General features: G+C 40.9%; 1 protein-coding gene across 1 annotated transcript in view; it reads left to right on the forward strand.

Moving 5' to 3' along the window:
- TAFA4 (TAFA chemokine like family member 4) overlaps window positions 1-22,401 on the forward strand; it is a 195,962-nt gene that overhangs the window by 49,672 nt on the left and 123,889 nt on the right. The window contains exons 2-3 of the mRNA XM_063427539.1: window positions 12,914-13,050; window positions 21,912-22,027. Coding sequence (XP_063283609.1) covers window positions 12,938-13,050; window positions 21,912-22,027 — 229 coding nt within the window. The 5' untranslated portion in view covers window positions 12,914-12,937. The remainder of the gene's footprint in view (window positions 1-12,913; window positions 13,051-21,911; window positions 22,028-22,401) is intronic.

The following is a 22,401-nucleotide window of genomic DNA, read 5'->3' on the forward strand; positions in this document are numbered from 1 at the left end:
GCGCGGCGAGAGGGAGCAGAGAGCACACAGCTCACAGCACACAGCTCCCTCGCTGCGGCTGATATGGAGAGAGGCTGTTAAGGACAGGGGGGACACGGGGGAGGAAGGGGGACATTTAGGTGCGCTCAGTGCCTGCAGGAACGGCGTTCCTGCTCAAATAAAAGTGCAGGATCGCTGTTCCTGCAGGACAATCCATAGATGTGCCGCGGGGATTAGGGTGTGCCCAGGCACACCCGGCACACCCCGTGCGCACGCCTATGTTCACAATCATTGCCCACATATGTATGGAGATACAGAACAGGATATCCCCAGAGAGCAGTTACAAATCACTTAGGACTTGATGCATACGTCCTGAAATAATTGTATAGCCAAGATGAATCATAGCTGTGACTAAGTATGAACTTATAGTAGCGTGTGTGGAACTGCATCCACTCCCATAAATCTGAGCCAGGGTGCTTGCTGAACTGGAATCAAACACCAGATTTCCCAAAATGAATAAAGTAATAGAGGTCCAGGCACTCCTTGGTTCAAAACAGGTACTTTATTAGGAACCACAACAGCAACGTTTCGACCCCAAAAGGTCTTTGTCAAGCTGATACATACATCAATTTTACAATATATATATATATATATATATATATATATAACAAACTTTAAACAATCACAATTATAAAAAATACACATGTGAATCAGTATCCTAAGCAAGTAGTTTAGCAGCTGGAAGTAGTATACTGCTTATCAGCAATACTTTGTTAATTACATTAATTAGAAAGAGAGTCAAATACTTAATTTCCAAAAACTAACGAGCTTTGAAGGACTTATCAATTTGTTGATACAGGAAAAAGAAATGTATATATTATTTTTATATGGATACTGACATAACATCCATGTATATATAGGACATAAAATACACATATACAACATAAATACAATACAAAGATAAGACCAGAGTAAGAGTAAGTATGAACTTATAGCTGCTGTACTTTTTTGAAAATGGTTGCAGTACAAAGTAACAGAGTTAATGGGGAAATAGGAGTTCTTTCCCCAAAATGTATGCAAGGAATACAGGTAATTATAGTGCTTGGGGTTTGTGGGTTTTTCTTTTCATTGCTTTTGGGTTATCTTAGTACCTCCAGAAGTCACCTTATTATTATTTGTATTAAACATATCTTTAATTATTACTTTTAATTTTGTTTTTACTTCTGGATTGATGGACTGGAGACTCGGTTTGCAAACATGCCTTTCTGACCATTTTACATACATTTGTGAATTTATGTAAACAACTGAGCAACATTTCAAGTGTAAGCCCAAAAAATCAATCCTCTTTTTTTTTTTTTTGGATTATATTTGATCTGTACTAAATTATTCTTACATGTAATGACAACAAATTCCACAAGGTGGCACCATTGAAACACAAAACAAACCCCAGCCACCTATTTCCAATGCATTGCCTAGTTCAGGTAGATAAATTGCATGGCTGAAACACATGAAACGTGCCGCTCATTCAGATAAATATTCATTGAAAGATAACTTTGCTCGGGATTTTCTCTGTAGATAATAATCATTGTATTTATAGTTCTACCCTTGCATGCTAGTTGCTTTGAAAATTGCTTACTATATGACACCCTGCATGTCAAATTAGTTGTGTTTACATGCAAGTTTATTCATGATGCAGCATTTGGCATAGCTAAAAAAAACAAGACTATTGTTCAGTCCATAGCTATTCAACAGAGATTTCTCAAAAAACAAACACTTTGATCAGCAGTAGCGGTTGAAGTTTTAAGATGGTGGGGTGCCAGACTTCTCCCCCCAATTTGACCCCTCCCTATATAGTAGAGTGGCACTCATACAATACAGAGAGTTGAGCATAATACAGAGATTCTCATACATTAAAACAAGCTGGGCACAATAAAATATATTTATAGAATACCTAGAGCCTGGAGAAATACAGAGGTAACTATGTCACAGACAAAGCTGGTAAAATATTGTAATACACAGAGCTTGGTACAATACAAAGATACCTGCACTATACACAGAGCTGGGTCAGCTACAGAGACATCCATATAACAGATAGAGCTGAGTAAAATACAGAGAAATAGCACACAGAGCTGGGAACAATATGCAGATACTAATAACTATTCTATCCCACATGGATTACACAGAGTTGCAATACTAAGATCCCCACACAGTACATGTCTCTGTAAAATACATTAGCACTCTATCTCCATAGCTCTCTCTTAGCTCTCCCTTAAATGATCTTCAGTAGTGCTCCTGCTATAATGACTTTAGTTTTCTATAAAAAATTGCTACTCCATTAGCTCTCAGCACACAGTGAGCACATGGTTAACACATCAAGATACTGATAGACTCCAACCATTTCAGCTACTCCTGTCTCACTATTAGCTCTCAGCACACAGTGTTCCAAAGAACTTTCCCACGCTGTGTAAAATGACACAGAGCACTCTGATTGGCTGGCTTAAACCAACCAATCAGAGTGCTCTGAGCCTAATTGCAGGGTGTGGGAAGCCTTCCCTACCCTGCGGAGCTCATTCAGCGCTGTGCCCTTGATGGGTGAAGAAGGATTATTTTTCTACTATCGGGATTTTATTTGTTTGCCATATTTTTGGGGGGCACTCTTTTTTTTATTTTAACAGTTGCGACGGGTATTATGGATTTTTATTTGGCTTTTTTTGTGGCTGAAGAAAGAAAAGAAAAAAAAGAAAGAAGACATCTCTAGGTAAGTATGACATTTTATTTTACAGGGGATGAGGGAGTAGGCAGGTTATTTTTATTGGGGGGGGGAGTGACTAGGGGCTTGGGGATCCCTAGTCACTTTATTATTTTTGGTCCCCTCCCGCCACTCATGGGTGGGGAACTGGGGGGGGGGGGACATTAGGTCCCCCCATTATTTAATTATTCAAGGTGCCTGCCTGCCCACCTGCCTGCTCCTCACTGCTCCCTCGCGCACGCCGTCTGTAAGTTTATTTAGTTTTTTTGTGGCCCACATAAACTTAAACCTTGTTTATTTGGCCCATGCTAGACTTTGAGTTTGACATGCTTGATATACACCATCTAGTAAAATTGCATGGTCCCAATTTGCTTGGCACTGAATGCATAAGTAAGGAAGCTCTAGATCAGGAGTAGGCAACCTTTGGAACTCCAGATATTGTGGAGTACATCTCCCCTGATGTTTTGTCAGAATTCTGTCAGTAAGAGCATTATGGGAGATAGTCCCTATCCAAAAGTCAATAATAACTGGAGTGACAATGTTTGGTTACTCCCTGCTCTGGATAGAGGCACCGAAAGCTCCTAGCTGGACTATTATGAACAAAAGTAGCTTCATTTGGTTTAAATGTTACACTAATCGACAAAACCATTTAAATACACACAGGGCCGGTGCAAGGATTTTTGCCGCCATAGGCAAAATAAAAATTTGCCGCCACCCATGTGACATGACAATGCCCCACCCATATGATCTGCCATATGAACTAACACCAGTGCTGCACGCAGTGTGTGTTTACATTAAAAAGCCTGTAGAGACAGGCTATATACACCAGAACCACTACATTAAGCTGCAGTGGTTCTGGGGACTATAGTGTCCCTTTAATGTGAGGTAAATTAGAGATTAGTGTCACTAATAATATACTAGATTTCCTACTTACAACCAGATGAGGATGGTGATGGGCTCTGGCTGTAGCCTGGCTCCACTGGTCTGGTGTAGGACAGGCTCTCTGGCAGCTGTTTGTAACTGTGGTCACAAAATTCAATGTTCTAGGGAACGTGAAGCAGCCCAATTGTTTTGGACCCCTTGCATAGCTGAAGATCTGGGCCCCAGGGCCTGACGGTGAGCATGCCCATAAGGCCCACCCATAAGTCCACCTACATGTTCCACCCATGAGCTCACTCACAGGTAGTGGAGTGTGTAAGGGATGTGTTATGTGTTAGTGTAGAGAATCTTAAGTATGTGCTTATGGAATGTAGTGTATAGTGATACCAGTTTGTGTAGGTGATGTATTGTATGTGTGTGTGTGTGTAGTGGATGCAGTGTGTTTTTGTGTAAGGGATAGAAAGCAGTGTGTGTTTTTGTGTAAGCAATGTATTGTGTGTTTCTGGTTGTGTTTAAGGGATGCATTTTGTGAATCTGAGTCTGTATGTGTAAGGGATACAAGGTGTGTTTCTGTGTATGTAGGGGATGCAGTATGTGTGTCTGTACTGAGTGCATTGAGTGTGTGTAAGGGGTGCATTAAGTGTGTGTGTAAGAGATGCATTGTGTTTCTGTGTGTGTGTGTAAGAGAAGCAGTGTGTGATTGTGTGTGTGTGTTCATGGGGTGCATTGTGTGTTTATGTGTGTTTCTGTGTATGTGTGCAAGGGATGCATTGTCTTTGTGTCTAAGGGTTGCATTGTGTGTGTGTAAAATGGATGCATTGTATGCTTCTCTGTGTGTAAGGGAAGCATGGTGTGTTTCTGTGTGTGTGGGGATGCATTGTGTGTTTCTGTGTATGTATAGGGAAGCATTGTGTGTGTAGTGTGAAAGAGAGGGTTTGTGGGGTAGGATAGGGGGTGAGTCCTGCCAGTCCCTTTGTGTTTCTCTTTCCCCCTTTCCTCAGCCTCTCTCCCCTCTTGTCCCTTACTGCTCTCCCATCCTGTCCATTAGAGCGCTCCCCTCCTGTCCTTTAGTGCTCTCCCCTGCCCCACTGTCTATTAGTGATCTCCCCATCCCATACTGCTCTCCCCTCCTGTCCCTTAGAGCTCTCCCCTCCTGTCTCCCAGTGCTCTCTCCTACCCCCACCCCATCCCTTGGGGCTCCCCCCATCCCTTAGTGCTCTCTCCTACCCCCCTTAGAGCTCTCCCCGGCCCCCTTTCCTTTAGAGTTCTCCCTTGCATCCCATAGAGCTATCCCCTGCCCCTTAGTGGTCTCTCCTCTCCCCCACTCCATTAGTGGTCTCTCCTCTCCCCCCTCAGTGGTTTCTACTCTCCTCCCCTGCCTCCCTTAGTGTACTCTCCTCTTCTCCCCCCCTTTCCATTAGAGATCTCTCCTCTCCCCCTTAGTGGTCTCTGCTCTCCTCTGCCCCCTCAGTGGTCTCTCCCACCCCTTTCCATTAGTGGTCTCTCCTCTCCCCCCCTTTTCATTAGTGGTCTCTGCCCTCCTCCCCCTATTTCCATTAGTGGACTCTCCTCTCCCCTCCCCTAGTGGTCTCTCCTCCACCCCCCCACTCTCCCCTAATGGTCTCTCCTCACCCCCCATCCCTACCCTAGTGGTCTCTCCGCCATCCCCCTACCCCTCCCCTAGTGGTCTCTCCTTTATCCCCCTCCCCCTCTTCTAGTGGTCTCTCCTAAACCCCCAACCCTACCATAGTGGTCTCTCCTCCATCCGCTTCCCTTCCCTAGTGGTCTCTCCTCCACCCCCCTTCCTCCCTTAGTGGTCTCTCCTCCACCCCCACCCTCTGTGGTCTGTCCTCACCCCCGTATCTCCCTTAGTGGTCTCTTCTCCACCCCCTCCCTCCCTTAGTGACCTCTCCTCCACCCCCTCCCTCCCTTAGTGATCTCTCCTCACCCCCCACCCCTTGTGGTCTCTCTTCCATCCCCTCCCCTAGTGGTCTCTTCTCACCTCCTCCCCTCCCTTCCTTAGTCGTCTCTACTCACCCCCTCCCATAGAGGTCTCTCCTCCATCCCCCATGGGGGTCTCTCCTACCCCCCCCCCCTTCTGTCCCATAATGGTCTCTCCTCACCCCCTCCCATATAGAGGTCTCTCCCTCACCCACCATCCCCCTCCCATGGTGGTCTCTCTCCCCCCCCACTCCTGTCAGGCCGGGTATAGGAAACGGATGTTCTTGTACCGCAGACCGGAGCTCGGCCACGCTACACTGAGGGACTGACAGATTGGACCGCTGTGCGCTTCCCTCCTGTTGATCCCTCTTTTCTTGCATGCCTGGGCTGGTGCGGCCTCATGGACGCGCCGGCCGGGCACTGCTGCAGCCGCCTGAGGCTCTCTATAGAGCGCTCAGGCGGCTGCAGCATTTGAGGGGCCGGTGCTCCTGGCGGCACCCCTACCTAAGGGGCGCCCTAGGTGACTGCCTAAGTCACCTGTAGGTGACTAGAAACATGAATGTACATTATGTTTCTAGTGATATTGTTCTATCAGTATTTTTTATTTCATTGTGGTTGTGCAAAAGATCAGAATGATCAGAATGATTACCCATGTAGTAGGACCCGGATTTAAAACATATATTTTTCAATATTATATTACTACAATGTTACATAGCAAAAGAGGAAGGTAAGGGCGTAAGAGGAACATAGGGAAGTAACTCTGTAGAGCATCAACTACCTTTAAAGAAATAACTTAAAGCTGATTTTTTTGCACTGTTATATGCTCTACTAGCTGTGCCTTTCTCTCTAAGACGCCAACAGCATCCTAACAGTGGGTGGAACACTACCTGCTGCATTCACTACATCCACTTCTCTCTCTGTATTTGTCCTATACTACACTGATATTCCGAGTCCTGCTCAGAATGGAAGAAGAGACAGATTGACAAAATTAGGATGTGCACTAGAAGGTTAGGAAATGGGTTTGAACTCTGGAGCAAAGAATACTAGGGAGGGACAGCGGCTTAAAATAGTAGATAGCATATCATAGACAATCGGAGCATAGGTTTAACAATAGATAGGAAAGCTTCTGAGAAGAACCATTTCTAGTTTGGAGTATTCCAGAACAAATATCAAAGTTCTATACTATTCTGGAGCTAATAAAAATTGTCATAACGTAAACAAACATTTCTCAACAGATACATTTACAACAATGTAAAAGGGAGCATTCAAATAATAAAACCCACAAAACCACACAATTATCATAAAATTAAACTGAATTCAACACAATTATTATTGTTTTGACTGTATAACAAAAAACCTAAACAAACAAATGCACGAGTCCAATTAAAATATGACCTAATTAACACTAAATGTTCTAGTAAAGTTAATTAGCTCTTTAGAGATTTGCAGCTAAATAACCGTCAATGTATTTTGGTCTTTAACTGAGCTGGTGTATACTCATCCTTTGGATATTAGGTTCACTGGTATAGTTTAAGAAACTTGATTACAAAGCAGAAATTTTGGAAGAACGGTAGTCACTATGTGCCAAATGAATGTTTTTTTAATTGTTTTTCTACTTTCTGCCTTCACAAAAAATGAACCAAATGATTTAATTGTAATGAACTTCACAAATATACCACATTACTGCCACCTTGGGGTCCCTACTTAAAGGACAGACGTTGAACAATTAGAAACTACTTTAGTCCCCATATGATGTTAACTGAAATGAATATCATTAGCAAATTTTCCTCCAAATGCCTATATATTTCTTAAAGGAACAATAGAGGGCCAAGAAGACAAACATGTAGTCCTAACCCTATAATGTTAAAATCACTATGTACAACCCCCTGGTCCCCCCTTGCTCTCCTAAATATATTAAAATCTTACCTTTATTCCAGACTGCTGGTGCTGGATCTGCCCCTGATCTGCCTCCTTGACTGACATCATTAGAAGTGACGATCTCCACCAATTACAATGCTTTTCATTAGGAAAGCAATGGATTGGCTGAGATTGTCATTTCTTATGATCTCAGCTAAGGAAGTGGGCCAGGGGGCAGAGCCAAACGCTGCCGTGGCCAATCATCATCTCCTCTTGAATCAATGCATCTCTACGAGGAAAGTTCAGTGTCTCCATGCAGAGCGTGGAGACACTGAATGTCAGTGCTGCACAGTTGCCACTGGAGGTGCCCTTAGGCTGTAATGTAAACACTGCCTTTTGTCTGAAAAGAAAGTGTTTACTGCAAAAAGACTGCAGGGACTGACTATACTCACCAGAACAAATGCAATAATCTGTAGTTGTCCTGGTGACTATAGTGTCCCTTTAAATAATTTGATTTAATTTACGTTTTAAATATTCTTAGAATATAGGAATGCTTTGATTTTTGTTTTTAGTTGTATAACATGTTCACTATGTTTATGTGAAGTGATAAATTCAACTCAATTACATGGAATATACCCATGGGGTCACATAATCACAACCACAAGTATAGAATATATAAATTATTAGATAAATACATTATATATTGAATGTGAAATGTTTAGATAGTAATTCTGCTTTGATTCAATGCTGCCAAATATGTTACATTGCTATAACAGTCACCTCCTTTGCCATCTGTGTCCTGTCTGGCTAGTGATTTAATCTGCCCCGCTTGCGAAACCTTTTCCAATCAAGCCAATCCTTCTCCATGGAAAAAAAAACTAATATTGGCTTAATTGCTAGCACAACAATATCTGTGAAGTGATGAAGTGATATCAGCTACTCTGAATTTTAAATTTAAGTACTGTCAATAACAAAAACAGAGAACGTGAGAATTCTGAGATTGCACAAAAATTTAGAGACACCTTAAGAGCTTGTCCTTTGGTTAGATCCTGCTCAAGTTTTAAAAATGTTTTTGCTGACTTGTGTCGTTATAATTGTATGTCGTTAAATTAGCCCAGATACAAAATGCGGGCAAGTTCACTTTGCACGAGAAAACAGCAACCCTGGATGATTGTTTTGGACTTCTTTGCACTTTATCAGTGAGGTGTAGCTGATACCCCTCCAGGCACAATGAGTACAGGGTCTATGTCAGGGTTATCTTTTTAACTTAGGGAGAGCCCAAGTACGTACACTGCAACAAAAATAGAGAATATATGAACTAATAAAATACTGTCAGAACTGACAGTAAAAAATACATACTGGATAATGTAACCAAAGAAGCGCACAATCAAATGAACCCTATTAGTGTAACTGTTAAAAGCCTATATATATATATATATATATCATTATAAAGCTTAGGCATGTGAAATGCATTGCTTTAGTCAAAAGGTATTTGCATTGGTTTTCAGTTGAAGAAGTGTCTCTGCTAATTTCTCAAATTTACCCAAAAGGCCCCCAGCATTCTATCAGCTACATAACCTCTCTTTAATCAAAACCTATCATGTGTCTCTTCATACAAAGATATTGGCACGCTCCAGTAGCCCTTAGTTTGATTTGCACACCAAACAGAAACTTTTGCTTTCATATGTTAAAAAATATGAATTTTGTGTGATTTAAATTGAATGATGGAGAAATCACAAGAGGATGTTTTGATTGTTCGAGGGATGACAGCTGCCAATTAAGAATTCCTCACAAATGACTCCATGTGTTCTTCTTGATAACAATAGGTCATAGAATGCCTGAGGTTAAGTAAAATAAAATATGTGTACAAACAAATTAAACTAAAAAGCACTGGAAGAGATGCTTAGAAAATCAACTGTGTGTTAAAAAAATTGCAGCAAACTTCCTGGATATTTTGGATAAGCCAGAAGAGTACTGTTTCATGTTGTGATCTCTTGGCAGTTCTACTAAGGAAATATCACTTAAAAAAACCTTTATATGTGTAATCATATCAGAGATATGAATAATAGGAGAAACTGCTATGTTTACTTTAGGGTTAATCCAGCCTCTAGTGGCTGTCTCATTGACAGCCGCTAGAGGCGCTTCCGCGCTTCTCACTGTGATTTTCACAGTGAGAAGACGCCAGCATCCATAGGAAAGCATTGAGAATGCTTTCCTATGGACTGGCTGAATGCGCGCGCGGCTCATGCCTCGCTTGCTCATTTAGCCAATGACGACGAGAAGGAGGAGGAGAGGAGGAGGAGAGTCCCCCACCCGGCGCTGAAAAAAGAGGTAAATCTAACCCCTTCCACCCCTAGAGCCCAGTCAGAGGGGGCCCTGAGGGTGGGGGGGACCGAGAGACCCTATAGAGCCAGGAAAACGAGTATGTTTTCCTGGCACTATAGTGGTCCTTTAAGTTCTAAGTGCTTTATAAAACATCCTTTGCAGTCAGGTAGTGAGATCTGGTTTAAAGTGTGCTGATCTTTTTTCTCCAAGACTGACTCAAAATCCTGCTCACATTAAGTTCTTTGTAAGAGCTCTATAAGAAACAGCATCCATTGCAGTCAGGTAGAGAAATCAGATTTTTTTTTTCAGGTAAGAGAAGTTTTTTTTTTATTTTACCAACCAACAACCATGAATTTGGAAATCTGGTTAAAACAAGGAACTATCAAGAGAAAAATCATTACTACTTCTAACTGCTCGTCACTTATAGAAACTGAGAAAAAAGATAGAGCAAGAAATCGAGAAAACAGATCCCAAATAGTTGAATCTACTGTTTCTCAAATAGTAGAGACAAGTGACAAGGCAAAGTTAAAAAGAAAAGCACACAATACTACCCAATCTTCTTCTCAAACAAAGAAATTAAAATATGACGACAGCTACTTATCATTTGGATTCACAAGTGCCATAAATAAAAATATTCCTCAAGCACAATGCTTACTTTGCAATAAAATATTGCCAAACAGTTCGATAGTACCTGATAAATTACTTCGTCAATTTGAGCAAAACCACACAGAGTAACAAGATAAAGACATTGCCTTTTTTAAGCGAAAGCTTCAGGAGTATCATAAGACTAAACAGTTTATGAGCAAAATATTTAAAAATAATAAAAAAGCCACTTATTAAAAGGTTTGTGCTACGGTGCAAAACTTTTGTTCAGGGGTTCCACGATGTTGGTATACTGTGTCAAAGGGTTCCACAGGAAAAATGAATTGGGAACCCCTGCTCTAAAGAAAAGACATAATAAATCTCCAAATTGGAAATTAACAGTAAGGCTTCCCCTTCTCATTAGGATACAAATGTAGCACTTCAAACTAACATGCATCTATCTCATATATTAGTTTCCCCTTTTACGTTGCATTACTGAAATAAATTAACTTTTGCACAATATTCTAATTTTTTCGAGTATCACCTGTAAGTGCACTAATCAGCATGCTCAATAATAGACTAGCTTCAAAATTTACACTGGAAAATTTATATTTATTTTATCTTTAAATGACAGAAAAGAAAAAGAGCAACACAAAATATACATGACGTGTTTAGCTCTTCAGCGCAAACCATTGTTAAGTCTGATTTTGTGTCTTTGTCATTGTGAATTCTGAATCTGTCCTCTTTCTGGTAATGTTGTTTAGTGTACCTGGTTCTGTCTTTGCTCAAGGTATGATCAGACTTGAGTATAATATAACCAGGTAACTATTGAAGTCTAGATTCAGCACAGAACAAAAATCTTTACACTGCGCACACACAGCGACACACTATGGTGAATTTAACATCCCTTTACTTCTTATACAATTTCGCCGTATCACATCAACGTTCTTTTTCTCTGAAAAGACAGTGTTAACATCAAAAAGCCTGCAGAGACTAACTATACTTACCAGAACAATTTCAATAAGCTGTAGTTGTTCTGGTGACTGTAGTGTCCCTTTAAGAGGGAAAACTCTGCATGAATTTAAGAGATGTAGGGAGTAATAGACCAAGAGAAAGAAATTTAGTGCAAAAACATTTACTGTACAGTCAGGTGCATGTTTGCAAGTCACGTGCTTAGAACGATGGCCCCCAATCAGTGCATTAATTAGGTATTTCTCAATTTTATTCTAATGAAAATACTGTCAGAATCTAAAATGCAGGTGTACCTTGAAGACTGGGTTGGGAATAACTAGCTTAGAATGCCCTTTAATTGCAATATCTCTCTGATTTGGAAGGACAATCTGAATGCACACCTATTTTTAATCCCTTAAGGGGCAAGGACAGAATGTTTATAAAATCCAGTCTTTATGATAATGGAATGACGGCTGCATTAAATGATCATGCTGTTATAGGATCTTTATGGGTTAGATCATGTTAAAAGAACACTCCAAGCACCATAACCACTAAACTTGGAGATTTGTTTCGTTATGAACTGCAGTTCATCCAAATTTGTACCGATCAGGTGATCATACAATTTTCTTAACTCCATGCCAAAATGTAGCTGAATCACAAAGCAAACAAATCATGCAATTAATGAGCATGTTTGTCTTGATTCGTGGTTTGGAAATTCCTCCCGTTGTGCCAAAAAAAAAGAGATGATTGAGGAAAGATGATTGATGGCAAGAGGACAGCCAATAAATGTTGATTTTATTCACACATCAAGTGATAAGTGACCAACAGAGGGCATAAAACAAGAAGCAGAACAAAAATATAATATATACATTTATAAATATAGATTTTTTTCCCCTCTTCTCATTTGATCTGTGAATTTGTTTACATTATGTATATATTTTGAAGTATTTTGAAGTACACTTATTGGCCCATTTTCATGGACTTTTGGTTCATCTGATTTCTTTCCTGGATCTTTTTACAGTAACGGAACCCGAGCTGGCATATTGCCAAAATTTCATTCGTCCCAATTTTTTCTTTCATTTTAGGACAAAGTATTTCGTCCAAAATATTTTTTTTTAACCATACACATGTCTAATAACCACTACAGCTCATCAGACCCAAGGTAAGTTGTCATTTTTGGAGGGTACCAGAAGACCTCTGGATGCTGTAGTGGTTACGATGGCTACTACTCATTCGTCATTTATGGCTTAATGAATGTGATTAAAAGATGGAGAGTCTCTAAAGCTGATTTTCAGGTTAGCACATTTAAAATCTTACTTTCCTATTAGCAAAGGAAGCCGATTTTCTATTGTCTTGTAAATATAAGAAAAATATGCCATGTTTTCAAAAAACAATTTAGATGCAGACTCGGAAAGTAGTTAATGTCGATCATAATAATAAATTGGTTGGGCTATATCAAACAGAGTCACAGACAGAACTGATGAAAATGTGACAAATTTTCACTTGATAGCTGATCTATTGACCTTTATATATTTTTGCTGCTTTTAAACACGCGTGGATCCTATTGCTAAACAATTATATTGAGAAACAAGCTGAACTGAACATCACAATTTAAATCTCTAATTGCTGTCTGTTCTGTTTTCTTTTTAGGTCCCAGTTGGGAAAGATATTTCTATGAAATGCAGAACTAGTTACTCGCAATTGCAAATGGGAATTTGGAACAACATTGAAGCAGATACTAAAATAATTGTGTTTGACTTGAACAAACTTCTTGCAAAATCCCCAAGGTAAGAAAACTTTGTAATTTCTAGATAGAGAGAGAAGTCTTAGAAAGCCTGGATTGGCAAATAGGTGACAAATCACCATAAGAATTTTTCATTTTAAAGGATCTATTGCACAAATAGATGTATACTGCGGGCAGCGCATATGAAAAATCTTGGTTCTACAATACTTAGCTTGAGGACCAAACAAATATGGGTGTATTCTATAAAAATTAAATTGTAGTGACATGAAAACAAATTTGCTAAATTTTATTGTAACTGATTTGGTAAAAATCAGTATTGCAATTCACTATAATCCTTTGTTAGTAAATAAACATCAATATTGCTTTTCAGAGAGAGCACTATGTTAAAGAGACACTCCCCTGCCCAGAGCATATATTGTTCGATTGCACTACATGGCAAGGTAAACAGAAGGATTTACCTTTTAGGGTACATTTTCAGAGGTTTCCTCTGCAAAGTCTATATGATGGGAAAATCTTGCATTAAATATGACATTTTGATAATTGTTCTTTATGTCTTCATGTTAAACGAATGAATAGTGAGATGAATTAGAATACATATAAAAGAAACATATAAAAGTCTCATCAGGTATCAAATGATGTGGAATGCTACCTCCCCAATACGATGAAAAGAAACACCAGGCACTCAGGAGTGGGTGAGATTGATTTGGATTGAAGTGTCTTTATGTTGTTCACTTACATCTGAGTGTCTGCTGCTCCTGTTCATTATTTTTGGTCATATGAAGTAGTGATGTCCCGAACGGTTCGCTGGCGAATAGTAATAATATCAGCAGCAGACCCTCCCTCCCAGGCCCTCCCACCTCCTAGACAGCATACAATTTAGATTAATTCTGAAGCTGCATTCATTTTTATTTTCTATTATTTTTTTTTTGTGTGTTTATTATACATTATCTTCCATAGCCAGTAACCTGTGTTTATTATACATTATCCCCCATAGCCAGTAACCTGTGTTTATTATACATTATCCCCCATAGCCAGTAACCTGTGTTTATTATACATTATACCCCCATAGCCAGTAACCTGTGTTTATTATACATTATCCCCCCATGGCCAGTAACCTGTGTTTATTATACATTATCCCCCCATAGTCAGTAACCTGTGTTTATTATGCATTACCCCCCATAGCCAGTAACCTGTGTTTATTATACGTTATCTTCCCATAGCCAGTAACCTGTGTTTATTATATATTATCCCCCATAGCCAGTAACCTGTGTTTATTATACATTATCCTCCCCATAGCCAGTAACCTGTGTTTATTATACATTATCCCCCCATAGCGAGTAACCTGTGTTTATTATACATTATCCCCCCCATAGCCAGTAACCTGTGTTTATTATACATTATCTGGTGTAACAGTAGTGTACATTTAAAAAAAAATACAGGGGCTTGTTGTCACCTTTCGGGGACCCTTGGTGTTGTACGTGGCTGGTTGGAGACCTTCAATGACATCGGTGAGGATAAGGAATGGGACATGGCTAGCTTGGTATCCAACCTTGTGCAAATGGGGAGTTTGTGGTTGTGCAAATGGACTGTTTGCGGTTGTTTGCGGTGCGTTAAACGGGAGTTTGGTCTGTCACTGTGAAGCGGGCATAACCCTTACACTACCTGATCGATACAACATCATACCTGATGTTTTAAAGCACGTTATTCCAAACAATTTAAGAATGTTAGGTGATTTATGCCCTTTATGGATTAAAACCAGACTCTGCATCAACTATGTAATTTTCCATGGGAGTTTTCCATGGATCCCCCTCCGGCATGCCACAGTCCAGGTGTTAGTCCCCTTGAAACAACTTTTCCATCACTATTGTGGCCAGAAAGAGTCCCTGTGGGTTTTAAAATTCGCCTGCCTATTGAAGTCTATGGCAGTTTGCCGGGATCGCCCGTTCGCGAACATTTGCGGAAGTTCGCGTTCTCCGTTCGCGAATGGAAAATTTCATGTTCGCGACATCACTAATATGAAGGCATCTGTTTCGTACACAAAATGTGCAACGTCTGTTGCTTCCGTAAGTTCAATTTAGTCAGTTCTTCAAAGCGTAACTAGGAATGACAGGGCCCTAGTGCAAGAATCAATTAAGGCCTCCTTACTCCCCCCTAAGCAATACACCTGAGTGGAATGATTGTATGGGCTGTGTGATGATGTGAGCTAAGGCTGTGAGTGATCATGTGTGGCACTTGGCTGAGTGTAATTGTGGTAGTTGCTTGGGTGTGATAGCTGACTGAGTGTGATCTGACATTGTGCAGTGGCAGAACTAATCTACAGAGGGCCCTGGTTCAAGAATGTTTTTGGGCCCCTCTAGCACAAAGATGGCTTTTGCATTGTTGAACTCTGACAATGGTTTGCCAGCTGGGGATTTACCATTTGCCCATCCTTGCAGGGTTGTATTTGTGAGCAATGTTTGTGTGTTTGAATGTAAGCATGTTTTTGTATAAAGTATGTGTGTGCATGTAGGGTGTATTTGTCTGTACTGTTGCCATTGGAGTACAGTGGTGTACTTGCGTGTAATGTTTACATTTGAATGCAGGGGTGTGCTTGTATGTAGTGATGTTTTTTTAAATGTGGATGTACATTTGTGTGCTGTATTGGTGTTTGAATGAATGGATGTGGATCAATAAGTTATTTACCTGTCAAATTTTACTTAGAATTTTGGCCCACCCTCCTATCTATCTGTCTGTCTCTCTATCTATAAATGACGTGAGGAAAATATACTTTTTTTTTTTTAATTCTTTATTTTTGTAGTGCATATGAGAGTAACATACAGGCACATGGTACCCCAAAGGCAATCCACATGCTTATTTCAGAACAGAAAGTACATAGCATAGAGAGCATTAGGGAATGGTAGTACGGTGCACTATTTTTATATATATATATGGTCACGTTTAAATCGCGCTGTTTATGCATTGTGTAGATTAAGATTCTAGTAACATCAAGATAGTATACAAGAAGACAGCTTGACAATAGAAGTGTACAATTATTTTGCAGGTAATATGTTTAGTTTAGATAAGTGAAGGGCTTGCCATGCGTGTAGTAACAATGGATCTCATTAGCTCTAACATGCATAACCTACAGTGGTACTAACATTTTTGATAACAAACGTAAGGTCTATTTTCTCAGATCATGGTATTATCTTGCTTAAGAATTGTATTGTGTATAAGAACTGAACAAGGACTGAACAAGACGTGCCCTCAGTGGTAGTGGCATCACATGAATAGATTACTCAGTAGCTCGAGCATAGTGTGTACAAATGCTGTGATTTCAAGCATGGTAAGCATTAGTGGTATTTGCTAATTTATGAGGGAAACAAGCCTAGCATTCATTTTTGAGTGAGTGTATGCCATAGTCCTCAGTTATCTTGGGTGGCCACAGAGTTGTACTTGTCATTCGCTTTACCCACTGCCTGCTTGCGTGTGTACAGTGTCCTGCTGCCCTGTTGCCTGCCGCATGCTGACCTGGCTCACAGTGGATCGGCCGGTGGGAGCTGTCGATGGAGGGGTTCCACCTAGTGCCGTCTTCTGTGGGGTCCCCACCGATGTCGTGCCGGTCTTTCTGGAGGGTTCCCGTCTTTTGCTCCGAGAGTTTGAGCAGGGTTGCGAGCAGGCTGGGAAAGTCTTTGGCTCCGACGCCATTTTCCCGCACTTTCCGCTTGGGGATGTTTCGTCGATGGCGTGTGCTGGGTGAAGCTACGTCGGGTAAGGCGGCTTTCGGTTTGCAGGGTTGTTCCTGTTCCAATCTGTCAGCCAGTTTCAGGGTCAGGGGGTGGTTGTCTGGGTGGCTGATGTGAGCTAGCGTCGTTTGTGGCGGTCCCCTGTGATAGTAGCCGGCTCGGCGCCATCTTCTGAGGCCTCCGCCATCTTGGAAGCTATGCCTCAATGTCGGCAGCGCCCTGTCCAGTCAGAGCTAAAAAATGCGGACCGGGATCACCTCCCCGGTCCAGATGAGGGGGGGGGGGGGGGCCTTTTTTCATCTCGGGTCTGGCCCTTGGTTGAGTACCGGTGGGCGGGATAGCGGAGCAGCGGCCGTCTGCTCCACTCACCGCCGGATTAGGCCCCGTTTGTGCCAGTGAGGATTCTTCCTCCAGGGGACTGAAGCCCTTCTGGCCAGCCTCACCCTGGGTCTGGTACTCTCCACCCGATGAGGGACACCGTTGCCGGACGTTTTTTGTGTCGAGTATCCCAGTCGCATGCTCGTTTTTTGGTGAGTTTTCAGGAGCTGGTCTGACATGCGACCGTCCTGTTCGGCGGTCCGGCCCCGCCCCCCCAATATACTTTTTTTTAAATTAAATGCTTTCATCTTTTTAAGTACACACATTCTCACTGATCCATACTTGTACTCGTTGGCACACATTCACACTGACAGACAAACACTTGATATACTGACACACATTTTCTTTGATGTCACACTGTCAGACATTTAGACAAACATTGAAACACATAAATACACACTGACACATGCACACTTACTGACATACACACACTAAGAAAAGGGGAACAGGGGGCACACCCGGAACATGCATTTCGAAGTAAAGGTTGTGCTGCTATAGAGACCAAAATATATACAAAATACAGATTAGGCAATGATGCACACACAAACGCAAATATTTTTTTTTTTACATTTTACAAGGCTACTTAAAACCTATCTTAGCAAAACAAATATTGGGATTCAGTTACAACACACGGCCATATTGTGTTACGCCCACCACTACATCATAGTACCCCAACTATAATATGTTAAATTAGCGTATGTCCTTCCAAATATTATGCTTATTTAACATGGGTAACTGATGAGTTAACTTTTATAAATTGCCTGAAACATTAACCATCATGAGTATTTTCTATTTTTTAGAAATGGATTAACGACTTACTTTCAATGATACATGTTTCTGAAATTGCACACATTAGGGTGCCTTTGATCAACAATATATTTTTCTACAATACAAGTTACAAAATGCATTTTGTCAGAAGCAGCTAAAGAAATGAAATTAAAATTTTCACATTAAAGATGCTACTTTCATAAAACTAAGTATAAAATACATACCAGAAGCTGTAAAATATAGCAAAATGATGAGATATGCAAATAGGCACCAGTATATTTGCGTAGCATTTCTTCTGTTTATATAATAGGCTCACAACCAATTATGCACACCCTATGAACGATCCTATTCAGTCTGATGATTCACAAGGTGTTTTGTATCAGCTAACTGACTTCGCAATTCATTGACTTGATTTTCAGATTTTATTCTGTCTTCTAATAATAGAAAAAAATCTCAACCTAATGAGATTTGTTGAAACCTCCCCCCCAAAAAAATCCAAGGTATCTCTAGAGCTGTGTAACTTTCAATGACTGGATTAACAGGAGAATCATCTTAAAAACAGGCAATTGTAGTAATTAAATTAAACACGTCTCAGAAAAGTTTATCATTCTCGAGAAATGCCTGGGGGCATAAAAATGAGTCTGCGACACAATAGATGTTTTGGTTCACTGTGTATTTTGTGAAATCAGATATTATTTATGATGAATGTAAAAGTAAACCTGAGAAAATGCAAAATATTTTTTTTTAACACTGTACAGATGGTGTTACAACTAGACTTACTGAATGTAGCTTTAAAGACAGTATCAATTTTCTCCCAATAAAATACCTTTTTCGTATTGATTTGCCAGATCAACGCTTAGAAAAATAAGGTAAATTGTTGATAAATTAATTCCTGTTAATCTGAAGCAATCAGTTTATTAATAGGCTATATTTGAAATTTAATATTTTTTATTGTTGACTCACCAAAATTTGTCTAGGTGTATTCCAGTCCTATTTTCAGACCTAAAACAAAATAATAAACAGTATAAAAAAATGTTTTTAATTACAAGATAAAACATTCTTACCTTGTTTGCAACATTTAAAATGATGTTACTTTCCACAACATCTAAAATAAACCTTCAGCCAACACAGGATACACAGGTGCAGGAAGTGTACCATAGGATTACAAAGCTCTTATTAGCTCTTTGGTAATTATCCTGGTCAGAGCTCGAATAACTCTGATGAAAGTAAATAAGTGTACATAGTGCATTGATGCAGAAATTGGAAAATTTTGTTATCAAAAAAGGTTAACATTCACACAAAAAGCATGCATACAAATGAAAGAAGAAGAAGGTAGACATCCAAAATGGTTGAAAGTGTCACATGATCTGATTTCCAGTGAAGCTGCCAATGGATTGATGAACCATAGTGTCAGATTTCCCACTAGGCATAGTAGGTACCTGTCTGCATGTGCTTTTCTTGTAGGGGACAGATATACAGAACCATTGATGTGCCTTTTTGGAGCTTAGGTGAGCTGTTAGGGAGAGATAAGTACCTTCGGCCATGGCCAGTATCCTCAGTAGCCCAGTCACCTTACTATGCTTGATAGGAAAGCTGCAGGAATAGTTATAGCAGGTATAAAACCAAGTTCTGTCCTAGCTCCTCTGTGTCTGTGTGTGAGGCTGGACAGGAAGTGAAAGGGATAATTTCCCATCTGCCCACTAAGGGCCTCACACATAGGAAATCCCTTACAAGGCTTACAGGAAGAACAGTGACATCACTGTGTGATGCACACTGTATAACAGCTCCTGCAGCTCATCACTCCAGCAATGAATCAGAGGGGGAATAGGAGGGTGGGTTCTTTTTAAATAAACTTTTAAACCATTTTCCCTAACCCTTAATTTAATACCTCCAAAGACTTAAACAAATCCATTCCTTAGCTCCACATTTAAGAACTCAAAGCCTAAACCTTAAAAAAGCCCTTTAACTTTACCCTAGTTTTCAATACTCCGTTAAGAAATTAATTAAACTCACTTCCTCTTTTGTATTATTATTATTGTTATTTTTTTGGATTTGGGTGTGAGTGAGAAAGGGGACATTTTAGAAATCTGTGCCTGCATGTATCCCACTAATCAGTCCAGAACAGAAAGGAACCTTTATAACAAGCAAACCCCACCAGTTTTATACAGCACTTTCTGGTTCTAAAACCTAAAGTGTTTTTGAAACACTTATATACATTAAATATCAGGAACTTTCCAAGTTTTAAGTCCTCTACAGCCAGGAGTTAGTTACACTCCACTATATCCACTACTCACCCATTTGCCCTGGTGCGAAAATTGAGCCCTCTAACACACACACAGACACACACTAACACTAACACTAACACACACACTAACACTAACACACACACACACACACACACACTAACACCACACACTAACACTAACACACACACACTAACACACACACACACACTAACACACACACACACACACACACTAACACTAACACACACACTAACACACACACATTAACACACACACACACGTTTTTTTTTTTTTAAATGTAATCCCCCAGCCTTCCTACCTTTGGGAGTGCTGAGGGGATTCCCTGGGGTCGAGTGGTGTCATCCGGCTGACGGGCTGGCGCGCGCGCGAGGGAGCACTCTCCCCTGAGTGCTCCCTGTTCAGCTCCCTCGCACGCCGCGTACTGATACCGGAGCCGGAATATGACGTCATATTCCAGCTCCGGCATCAGTGCGGTGCGCGAGGGAGCTGAAGAGGGATCACTCAGGGAAGAGTGCTCCCTTGCGCGACCGCCATCCCGTCCGCCGGGTGACACCAGGGCCAGCCTCGGGGGGCCCTGAGGTGACCGGCTCCTGGGTCCCCCAGGAGAAGAGGCTGACGACACTGGGTACATACCAGGTCGCTGGGTGGCCAGGCCCCCTGGTGGGCCGGGCCCAGTCGCAGCCGCGACCCCTGCGACCCCGGTATGTACGCCACTACCACCACTGTTTTATAACATGTGTCATTAAGAGCATTAAAAGAATGCCTTTTATACAGTGAACAGATTGTGTAGTAAAGGTTACTCCAACCACCATAACCACTTCAGTGCTTGAAACACTGCACAGAGATATTTGCACTTGTGTGTCAAGGTTAGTTACACCCCCCCCCTCCCCCAGCACACATGATTTCGAGCATCCTAATGTAAATTTTGTGCATATTTTACGTATGTCTACAGTGCCCACAGCATGCACAGCATGTTAGCGACAGATGTAAGGGTATTCTCACCTCTCCCACTATGTGCTCCCTCCAGTACAGCCTTAAAAAAAATAAAAAATGATTCCGTACTCTCTCTGTGCCTCCTAACTCCCTCCCAACCTCCTTTTGCTGGCTCAAAGTGCATGCATGCTCTCTGAGCCAGCAAAGCAGTCCAATCACAGGTCTGTGATTGGACCGCGCAAGGGCTGCTATAACATAGGACGAAGGAGGTAGATCCGCACAGGAATATTCGCCTGGCACTGGGTTACTGGTAAATAAAAAACTTTTTTTTCTATTGTTTAACCTTGTGATTAAAAAGGTTTACAGTAATCCTTTAAATTTTGAATTGTTGCTGTACTGAACTGCTAAAAGATTCTTAGAGTGAACACAGACGTGGAACAATGGCCACCACACAAAGTAGAGAACATGTTTAAACAGCTTCTGTGCATTCAGAAACAAGACATAAAATTTTATATAGGTCTGCACAGTACATACAAATGTATATTCCACATACGCCTATTAATTGTATTTTTTAGACATTACAAATATGTCCTACATATAGCTGCTACACCGGTTGCTTGTTAAAGATACCTTTGCTTAGTGTTTAACCTCCCAGAGGTGTCTGAATACCGGACCTGCCTGTTTCTCGGGCATCTGTGGGGTTTACGCATTGATCAATGTCCTATTTTAACAACTATGATTAAGTAGTGTACCTCTTCTTACATTTCAAAGCATAATGTCTATCTATTCGTGGAGATACTATTAGATCACTGAGTATCCTTCTTTTGTTCCTGCAGGATGGGATTCCATGCCAAATCAATGGTCCTGTCTCACTGGCTTTTCCTGGCCTACGTGCTAATGGTGTGCTGCAAAGCGTTGTCTGCCTCTAGCTTCCATTCCCGAGGGCAAACAGGTAGGAGCCTTTGACTCATTACGCACTACTGAGACCAATTAATAACACTCAAACGACCACAACGTCCAGTTTTTAGCCTCTCCTAATTGATGAAGTTGATGACACTATGTTGTAATCATTATCTCAGCCGCAAACTTAATGAGTCGACTCACTAAACTGATAATTGTGGAGACCCGAGAAGGGAATTGGAATTTTAGGCCAAAATAGACGAGCTAGAAAAATAGCTGAATTGGAGAATGTTTTATTATCAATTTGACTACTCTGGTCTTAGACTTGCAATTTCCCTTGCCGAGTCTCCTCAGTTCCTAGTTTAGTGAATATATTATTTTAACTTAACATGTGGCAATTGTTTCCCTGTGTTGTGTGTGCACAGT

This window comes from Pelobates fuscus, chromosome 7, assembly GCF_036172605.1.
Source record: "Pelobates fuscus isolate aPelFus1 chromosome 7, aPelFus1.pri, whole genome shotgun sequence".
NCBI classification, from domain to species: domain Eukaryota; kingdom Metazoa; phylum Chordata; class Amphibia; order Anura; family Pelobatidae; genus Pelobates; species Pelobates fuscus.